Raw genomic sequence first — 10,183 nt, forward strand, 5'->3', positions numbered from 1 at the left:
TCAGAACTGTATTGAAAATGAGCTTCAGAATGATTCGTGACTTGTTCACCCCGACCCATCCTGAGTCTGACCCACCCTGTCCTAGCTCTCTGGCTCAGGTCTCGACCTTCAGGACCAACCTTTGACCTGCAGTCTTTTCTTGTAATTTCTCAGAGAGGATAATGATTTTTCCTCATATCAGGAATTGTACAGTACAAGATGAAAATAGAGGTTTAAAACAGTATGATTCTCTTTGAGGAGTCTTTCATTTGTTCCCTATTCAACAATAAATAATGTTATAGGGAGAGAGTTAGTGTGTGTGCGTGTGTGTGTGTGTGTGTGTGTGTGTGTGTGTGTGTGTGTGTGTGCGTGTGTGTGCGTGTGTGTGTGTGTGTGTGTGTGTGTGTGTGTGTGTTTGTGAGAGAGAGCCTAGGGCCAGGCCTCCGCATGGGGAGTTTCCTGGCTGTGTGGAGTGTATTTTTAGGAAGGAGGGAAGGAGGAAAGGATGGACAGAGGCAGCTGGGATAGATGAGTGTAGCACAGGGTAGGAACTCTTATGAATCATCAACTAGCCTAGAATCCTGACCAAGAGCACACAGTAGAGTATTCTGGCCACCATTACCCTGAGCAATAATACATACAGTGTTCTACTGTATTTTATTCTCTCCTCTCCCCCTCCCTCCCTCCCCCACCCCACCCCTCCATATCCTGGCCTGCCCTGCCCTGCCCGTCATATCATTAGCAGCAGTGACTGAAACAGGAAACGTATCAGCATTACTCAGAGAGTCTGAGACACACACACACACACACACACACACACACACACACATAGCTGCAGGTCAGCACTGGCAGGGAGAGGAATAATGTGTATATTGATGCCTGGTTACAGCCTGACCTCTACAGAGCCCTGTCTTTGGTAAACAGTTATACACTCTGTAGTATACACTCTGTAGTACACTCGGTAGTACACTCTGTAGTACACTCTGTAGTACATTCTGTAGTACACTCTGTAGTACACTCTGTAGTACATTCTGTAGTACACTCTGTAGTACACTCTGTAGTATACACTCTGTAGTACACTCGGTAGTACACTCTGTAGTACACTCTGTAGTACATTCTGTAGTACACTCTGTAGTACACTCTGTAGTACATTCTGTAGTACACTCTGTAGTACACACTGTACTCCCCTCTGTACTCTCCTCTGTAGTACACTATGTCCTCCCTTCTCCCCTCTGTACTCCCCTCTGTACTCCCCTCTGTAGTACACTCTGTAGTACACTCTGTACTCCCCTCTGTAGTACACTCTGTAGTACACTCTGTACTCCCCTCTGTACTCCCCTCTGTAGTACACTCTGTAGTACACTCTGTACTCCCCTCTGTAGTACACTCTGTAGTACACTCTGATAGAAAATAACAATTCTAGTGTCATTTTGTGGTGACAGCCTGGATTGAAGTCAGGTGGGACTGACAGAATGCCCCCAGCCTGAGACTCTGCCCTGCTCTGACATCACCACCTTCTAACAGGCCATAAGGACACACCTCCTGAACTGAGACCTAGAGTTAGACATTCATACCCAGGTTCACCAGTGTAAGGGTTAGGGTTCCAGTAGGTTGTTATATGGGTAATAACCAACATTCGGTTCATGGCCAGTTGGACTGAAGGCTGCTCTGACACACAGGTCAGATTGTATCTAACAATATCCACTGCATCTGTGCTCTAATTATAGACACGCATGGGACTTTTTACAGGGACGTCAAACCCCTCTCTCTCTCTCTCTCTCTCTCTCTCTCTCTCTCTCACACACACACACACACACACACACACACACACACACACACACACACACAGGATGCAGTGATGTCCCTCTCTGTGGCTGTTCGTGGGGGATCAAGGCGGTGATGTATGACGTTCATGTCTGCAGCGTCCAACAGCACTGGGACAGCGGAGTCAACTCTATTTTTTACTTTTACATTTGAGCCATTTAGCAGGTGGTCTTATCAATCGTCTAAAGTTAAACAACTATACATCACAATCACCTCAAGGAAGACTTTCTAAGAATAACTGCCGCACACAAGTCACAGTGCTAGAGAAAAGGAAGAAAATAAGTTGTGTGTGTGTGTGTGAGAGAGAGTGACTCCTCCTCCAGCCTAGGGACCATTGCCTAATAAGCTCATGTGTTACTGGAACACTCTGTTTATACTGGCAAAACAAGTCTCTGTAAATGACAGAACAAGTCTCTGGTACAGACAGTCTCTACTAAAGACAGACCACATCTCTTCTGTGGGTCATAGTGTAGTAGTAGCAGTGTAGTAGCAGTCTGGTTTCTCTGTAATGTTTTAGCAGAAACATGAGAAGCTTCTAAAACATGAATATTCATGAGGTAAGAGACAGCCGTTATCTGCCGTAATGAGGCCCAATAATCACCTCTTCTCATTGGCTGTCTGTAAAATGTTACTCAATAATTTACCTCAACCAACTTTTCAGGTTTTGATCTTCTGAGCCTGCAGCATTGACGGTCACAGTGTCTAGATCACAGCCTATGGCGCCCTCTAGTGGTGATTGGTAATACGGTTGACTACTGAGCACAGCCCCGACGATGCAGCAAAGCAACATAACTGGTCACACAGGATACAAACTAAAGCACACGGCTAAGAACAAGTTAGTAGTGATGTCATCAGGTCCTGGTTAGGATAAATAGTGATGTCATCATACCTGATGCATGAGCAGAGCATGGCTACATCTTTAGATTACTCTACATGGTCAGATAAAGGAGGGAACTTACATAGTATTTTTTATTTATGGACCTTGATACAAAAAGTTCAATACATAAACTTGGCATAAACAACAGGAAGAGTCATCACACGTTCGTACAGAGAATGTGTCTGATGAGTATGACTACATTCATAATGCAGAGGAAACCAACAAGTCTCCAGCCTCAAACACTTAAACAATCTTCATAATGTAGCCAAGTAGAATTGGATACCAATGGAAGATGTGTCAAAAGGCATTTTGTACTCAGATACAAACATGTGGTAATGTACCCTCTACGTGCGACACAATCAGTTGAGTTAGCTGGTGTATTTCCTGCTGCAGACGTAGTCATGTAGAATAAATTACAGAAAAGCATATTTGTGAAGTTGTTCTTTAAGCGCATTGAAGTCTCACTACATTCTGGGTTCCGAGATTAAGTGCATTGGATTGCAAAGTCTGTAAGAAATGTGTTATAAATAAAGTTTGACAGATTGATTTAGATGGGGATGTGGAAGGAGTCTTTAATCCACTGGTCTCTAGAGTTGTGAGTGGGTTGAGGGAGAGGCAGGGAGGGAGTAGGACGCTCCCCTGGTTCCCTCTCCTCCTCCTCCTCCTCCTCCTCCTCTTCCTCCTCCTCCTCTTCCTCTGAGTATCCGTTCTCTGTAGTGAAGGTGCTGTTGGAGAGCAGCGTAGCTCCCTTGTAGTCCTGCATGGCCTCGTACAGAGACCACAGCTGGCACAGCAGAGACATGTCCAGCTGCCGCAGCCCCACCTGAGGGAACCACAACCACAATGACTGGCATGTCCATTACAACAACAACAACCACAATGACTGGCATGTTCATTACAACAACAACAACAACCACAACAACAACAACAACAACAACGACTGGCATGTCCATTACAACAATAACAACAACAACAACACAACAAAAACAACAACAATGACTGGCATGTCCATTACAACAACAACCACAACAACAACAATGACTGGTATATCGATTACAACAACAGAGGGATATTAACGGTCTTGGAGGTAAGATAGAAAGGTGACAGAATCTGCTGTTGATCTTTATCTACTGGTTACAACGTCTGGCAGACAGAATAGAACTCCATAGATATAGATGGATCTATAGAACTCTAGATAGATCTCTCTGATCCAGATATAGGACTGGACTGGAACCCGTTCATCTCCATATATAGATAGATCTATAGATCTATAGACAGATTTCTCTGATCCACGCCACCTACCATGTCTTTGCGCAGCACGGCGAGTGCGGCGTCCAGACTGGCGGGCTTGCTGCGTCCCAGCGGGTCGCTGGCTCTGGACTTGCTGAGGTCGGCCTGGATACGGGTCCTCTTGCTGTACACCCTCTCTATGTCCCTCCACGACCCGCCGCTGGAGTTGAGGATGCCGCTGAGGCCTTTGGGCAGCGGAGGGAGACCCTCAATGTCACAGACGCGCCCTGCGGGACACTCCGGAGGACTGGACTGGAACCCGTTCATCTTCTTCGCCGTTAGATGATCTCAACGACAAAGCGCGCTGCTCTCTTGATTATAGGACTCCTTTTGAACAAATATGGGAATCACGTCATAGGCTAGGCAAAACGTCGTTCCTTCAATATATAAAAACGTCGCTTCAGCCTTCGCGTGCACTCCGCTTATGTGTCAAAATCCGACGACTCCTCCACAGAACAATAGATCCCTGGTGCTCTGACCGAGCATTCTCGTGCGGACGAAAAAAATGTCTCTAAAACAAGAGCATATTGTTTTAATAATGCATGCACAACTTCTGTTTCGGTAACGTGCGGTTACCAAGGTAGATTACTTTCTGATTTCCTTGCTTTGTTTCCCAAAAGGTTTTTCTTTGTCTCAACGGTCCGGTCTAACTCGTCATATCAATGGTCTATCCCCGCCCCGCCCGCTCTATCGCTGCAGGGCGCAGCGGGACGAACACGCTATATTAGGTAAAAGAGGAAATACCGGGGCGTCCCTGAGAAGAGGCACAAGCACATCACACCCTCACAAGGACTGGGGTTTGTTCTGCCGAGGGCTATAAAACTAGTTAAATCTAGTTTTTGGAATGATGGACTTTTCAGATATAAGTAGTCTTGTCAGAATTGTAACCTATAGAGAGGCCGACTAATCCATCATATTCAGCCACATGATTAAACTGATACACCTGATCAGCATTCTGCCAACACCACAACCTGCCTAGTCACCTACCTTCTATACAACCTGCCTAGTAGCCTGTATGACTACAACTATTATGATTCTATTATAAACCCATGAGGCTCAGACATTCTACCAATATGTTCCCCAATATTGCAGCCAGTCATTTTCAGATCAGTAACCACGGAGACCACAGGGATACATCGTCAACAGTTAGACCAGGAAGACAACATGTGATCATGGACATTTAGATTTTTATTAACAACCTTGTTGACGTACATTCTTATCAACCAGTCAAACAGCATTATCCAATCACATCACCTGTTCCCACTTCCTCAACCCCCAGATCCACCAATCAAATGTAACAGCATCAGAGCACAATGTCCAGACTTCCTGTAAACCCTCAGCAGCTTCATACAAACACAGAATCATTCATGTTTATACAGCAGCTTCATACAAACACAGAATCATTCATGTTTATACAGCAGCTTCATACAAACACAGTCGGTCAGGTTTATACAGCAGCTTCTAAAGCCTTTCTGAGGAACCCAGGCGGGGCCTGTGTTTCTGCCTGGCGGGGGTTTCTAGTATCAGTCCTGTCATGATTGGTGGAGCTCCTTGAGGCTGCGCAGAGAGTCAGCACAGCTGCGGATCAGGCTGCAGAGCTGGATGCTGGCCTCTATGGAGGCTGACGCCTGCAGCTCCTGGGTGGCCCAGCGCAGCTTGTGCAGTACCGCCTCCTCCGCGCAGGACAGGGCAGGGTGGGTGGCGGGGCCCACGGCTGGGTGGGGAGCGGGGGCAAGGAGGGGGGTGGGGGCCTGTACAGGCTGGGTGGGGGGGGATGAGGGTGGGAGGGCAGCAGGTATGGGGTTGGTGAGTGGAGGTAGGGGGCCACGCAGGCCTGAGGCTGCCCCCTCACAGTGCTCTGGTCTGGGCTGGCCGGTCAGGGAGAGGGGGGAGACTCCTGTAACCTGGGGGACGGGCTGAGAGGCCAGCTGTCTCTCTCTGACCTGTGACAACGCTGCCTGGGCATTCAGAGCTAAGGGGAGGGGGTGGGGGTGTAAAGGAGGGGAGAGTAGAAGAGGGGAATGGAGAAATTAAGAGAACAGATAAGAGAAGAAGAGGGAAAACAAAGTGTGGAAAACAATTTGCAGCTAAAGTGAGATGAGGTACAGCTGTATGAGAGGTCATACGTACAGTATGTATGTATGTGTGTGTGTGTGTGTGTGTATATATATATATATATATATATATATATGTGTGTGTGTGTGTGTGTGTATATATACATATACAGTACCAGTCAAAAGTTTGGACAAACTTTTGTTTACTACATAATTCCATATGTGTTCCTTCATAGTTTTGATGTCTTCAATATTAATCTACAATGTAGAAAATAATTAAAAAAAATAAAGAAAAACCATTGAATGAGAAGGTGTGTCCAAACTTTTGACAGGTTTAGGGTTGGTCCTTACCTGGGTTGTCCTTGTCTACATCAGAGTCCAGCTCCTGACAGGAAACGCAGTAGTACTTCTGTTGCTTGTCCTGGAGAAGGATAGTCTGGAGAAAAACAAATGTCAGACCATTACATACAAATGAATAATAATATCATCATCATCATCATCATCATCATCATCATCATCATCAACACACACACACACACACACACACACACACACACACACACACACACACACAGGTGTTTCGTAGGCTCTGTTTCCACCAGTCTTCTCTGTACTGCTCACCCCGCAGTGCTCGCAGCAGTCCCCCAGCATCTTGTAGCCTTTGAGGAGGTAGTCTCCCATCAGCTTGCTGATCCTGTCCTGCCGGTCCCGCCGCGCCTGGATCACCTTCATCTCAGACTCGGACGGAGGCTCCCACTCGAAGTCCTCATCGTCTGACAGGCGGCGTAGAGTGGAACCAACAGTTATCAAACTGTCAGAAATGATGAGGCCAACACTGGCACACCCGTGTATCTCTCAATCAAACCGTCAGGCAGTTTGACAGTTTGCCCGAGGTTTGGCCCCATAACCTGGTACTATCTTCAATGATGTGGCTAATTAGTTACATAACAAAACAGACGGCTACAACGTGCAAGCATTGGAGGTTAACTAACTGACTAGCTAGCTAGCTAGCTAAGTTACCATTGCTAAATGACCAACTAAGCAAGCTAGCAAAATAGGCTAGCTGGGTTAGCTAGCTGTCAAACTGAGTTTCCGGGAGAAAAAACACTTCCATAACATTTAGCTAGCTAGCATTCTGCCAGACAGTTTCCTAAATGTAGTAAATGAAAACATATGAATGTATAAAATTGATAGCCAACGACGTTACCTGCATTTAGTGCCATGACTACAGTGACAGATGCTGTGCACGCTGTTGTGATGAGAAGATGCACATTACACATGTGACATACAAACAAGACGTCTATATGCTACCGCCACCTGCCGGACGGGTGGAGTATAGCTCGGAGAGAAATGCAGACAGGCGACACAGTCAAAGACCGTTGAATGCATTGATTATACATTGATGATTGATTACACATGGTTCGCATATCCCTCCGACACAGTCCAGACATCATAGATATTGAGTGAATTAAAGACAAACAATTATAAGAGGACTTTCAAGCTTTAATGTGCACTTTACATATTTATGTCCGAGTCATTCGATGGCAATTAAAGTCAGACATGTTTTTATCAGTCATGGTCATGCATCCACAGTAACTCTACAGTTATTTCAACTGTCAGTTTGCTGTAAAACACACAATAATAACAGAATTCAGTTCTGTAGGACAGTTTTGAGTCCAGGGTTCTGGAGGACAGTTATGACGCGCATCTCACGCACGGTTCTCCTGACTTTCAAACAAACCCCAGAATCTATGAGCGTTCTTAGTTAAAAAACCTACAATAAAGTATTAAAGTATAATTGAACTACATGAGATAGAAAATATGCAGGCGAAAATATTCAGCGATATTTTCACACAAGGATATGTGCGAAACTTAAAGCTACTACAAGAGGTCCGTTCTGTGCAGGGAGTAATTTTCAAGGCGTCAGGAGTTACTTTTTTGGTGACATTTGCCTTAATGTTGGTATAAAAAATATCAGAGTAAAATATCAGAGTGGCTGGTGAATTTTTTCATCCACCAAACACCTTGGCTGGTAGCCGCTCCAGGGCATGGAATCTGTTGCTGAGACGAGGGACCTCTACAGGTGCGCGAGGCGGTGACTGCTCAGACACACATAAACATAGTGACAAACTACCTATGGAATCCCTCACTGCATTCTGACACATGATCAGGGGTTTTCAGTTTCTCAAACGGATCTCTTTAGGGCCTCTCCAGCAACCTCTTCATCATGAGTGACATTATCCAACACTGGGCTTTTACTTCCCTCCACTGCATACAAGTCTGTGTCTAGGCCTGGTTAAATGTTGTTTGTAGTGCAGCTTACTGTGCAGTATGCATGTAAAAACACTATTGGCACATCTAGACTCCGAACTATTCATTTCAGTAAATCAAAGTGTTACTGACACTACCACCACCACCCGAATGTTACGACTACGGAAAGAAACCACCACGGTAACTTGAATGGAGAGAGGGGAAAATAAGTGTTTCCGCCCGGTTTCGAACCGGGGACCTTTCGCGTGTGAGGCGAACGTGATAACCACTACACTACGGAAACGATATACCTATCAACACTGTGTGGTGATGTCATGGGTTAGACCAGACTGCAAAAAGTCACAGTGAATAGCCAGCGACTCTACATAATTTCCTGGTGTTGACAAACACTGCCACCTGAGTAATAGACTATGAATATCTATATGTCTTTGCATACAGCATTGGTGGAGAATCTTCTGTCTTCAGCATTGGTTGAGTAGTAGACTATAATGTTGCACTGTGCTGTACTTCACTACACACTGTACTACCCTGTTGATGTAGTATCGACTCTATTGAGATGATTACATATGCAGCATTAGACACATATTTGTGAAAGTGACTTACCTTTATTGGCGTGAATTGTGGGTGAATTGGAAGTACAGCCTGAGCCTGGTAAAGTATACTGCGATAGTAATTCGAGAATGAAAATAAGTAATCGGTTTGAAGAAAAAACGGGCTGAATGCAAGAAATGTCATACTCGATTACTTGGAGATGACTCTGTCGCTCTCCGCTTGCTGAAGTATTGAAAGTCGGAACAGCGCCACAAAACCAACCAGTGGCCCAAAATATTTTACACTATAGTGCTAAGGTTTACCCATAGAGTAAATGTATTGGGAAAGTTACCATAGAGAATTAATTGGAAAGTTACCATAGAGAATTAATGGAACAGTTCAGGGAGTTTTAACCTTACCTGAGACCGGGCGGAAACATGTCTTGTTTTCCCCTTTCATCGTTCATGCATTGCGGTCGTTTCATTCCGTAGGCTAGACTCGCATGAAACACGTATGTGACTTGACCACATGGAGTTTACAGACATTGTGTTAGGGTGGCGAATTCAACACGGTTTTCGAAATAATTGTAGTCCTCTTTTTGGTTTTAGGGAGCTATCAAATGTGAGATCACATAGCCGGTCTATCACATGTATCGTTTCCGTAGTGTAGTGGTTATCACGTTCGCCTAACACGCGAAAGGTCCCCGGTTCGAGACCGGGCGGAAACAACGTTTTTCCCTTTCACCTTTGAGGAGTGACTTACGATAGGGCTTGGTTCAACCGACTAGAGAACAGGCAGGTGCAGTGTATCTGTGCAGCCTGAGGTTTGGCATTTACGTGCAATTCGTAGCTTGAAAACATGGCGGTGACAACATGACGCCTCTTGAAATCCTCAATAAAACGTCGTATGAATTCTCTTTGAATAATCTCCAAATAACACAAGCATCAATTGAACATGTGCAATTGCAGCAGTTGACTTTGAGCAGAGCAAGAGTGGACAGGGAGAATGGGGGACTTGTACACTTATGGGGGATTTGTACATTTTTATTTATTTTCTACATTGAAGTGTGCACTAATTTTATCCAAACTTCCTTTCTGAGTTGTTTTCTTGCAATATGCAACATGCTGATCACATTAACTATTATCCATGCACTCAGATGGACTTGTTTGCAACCATTTTTAAGAGTGTCATAGCAAAGGGTCTGAATATGAGTGTACATGAGGTATTTCTGTATTTACATTTGCAAAAATGTCTAAAAATGTCTTTTCTCTTCGCCATTATGGGGTATTGTGTGTAGATTGATGGCAAAAAATACATGTAATCAAATTTTAAATTGAATCTATGACACAACAAAATG

General features: G+C 44.9%; 2 protein-coding genes across 2 annotated transcripts; both read right to left on the bottom strand.

Moving 5' to 3' along the window:
* Window positions 1-2,775: 2,775 nt before the first annotated feature.
* Window positions 2,776-4,612, bottom strand: fam89b (family with sequence similarity 89 member B). The gene is made up of 2 exons (XM_083691075.1): window positions 3,983-4,612; window positions 2,776-3,503 (listed from the first exon to the last, which is right to left on the bottom strand). Exons 1-2 carry the CDS (start codon window positions 4,235-4,237, stop codon window positions 3,228-3,230), a joined length of 531 nt encoding a protein of 176 aa, XP_083547201.1. The 5' UTR covers window positions 4,238-4,612; the 3' UTR covers window positions 2,776-3,227.
* Window positions 4,613-5,145: 533 nt separating this feature from the next.
* znrd2 (zinc ribbon domain containing 2) lies at window positions 5,146-7,325 on the bottom strand. The gene is made up of 4 exons (XM_083686532.1): window positions 7,232-7,325; window positions 6,646-6,797; window positions 6,376-6,460; window positions 5,146-5,942 (listed from the first exon to the last, which is right to left on the bottom strand). The coding sequence occupies exons 1-4, from the start codon at window positions 7,302-7,304 to the stop codon at window positions 5,503-5,505; spliced, it is 750 nt and encodes a 249-aa protein (XP_083542658.1). The 5' UTR covers window positions 7,305-7,325; the 3' UTR covers window positions 5,146-5,502.
* Window positions 7,326-10,183: the final 2,858 nt, after the last annotated feature.

Source organism: Argentina silus (assembly GCF_951799395.1).
Source record: "Argentina silus genome assembly, chromosome: 2".
Classification (NCBI taxonomy): Eukaryota; Metazoa; Chordata; class Actinopteri; order Argentiniformes; family Argentinidae; genus Argentina; species Argentina silus.

Excerpts from the sequence above, each read along its gene's own strand:
- znrd2 (XM_083686532.1), bottom strand. The coding sequence starts at position 7,304 with ATGTGTAATGTGCATCTTCTCATCACAACAGCGTGCACAGCATCTGTC. Across the intron at positions 6,798-7,231 it reads AGTCATGGCACTAAATGCAG|ACGATGAGGACTTCGAGTGG; the intron begins GTAACGTCGTTG and ends GCCGCCTGTCAG. Across the intron at positions 5,943-6,375 it reads TGTAGACAAGGACAACCCAG|CTCTGAATGCCCAGGCAGCG; the intron begins GTAAGGACCAAC and ends CCCTCCCCTTAG.
- fam89b (XM_083691075.1), bottom strand. The coding sequence starts at position 4,237 with ATGAACGGGTTCCAGTCCAGTCCTCCGGAGTGTCCCGCAGGGCGCGTC. Across the intron at positions 3,504-3,982 it reads CCGTGCTGCGCAAAGACATG|GTGGGGCTGCGGCAGCTGGA; the intron begins GTAGGTGGCGTG and ends TGGTTCCCTCAG.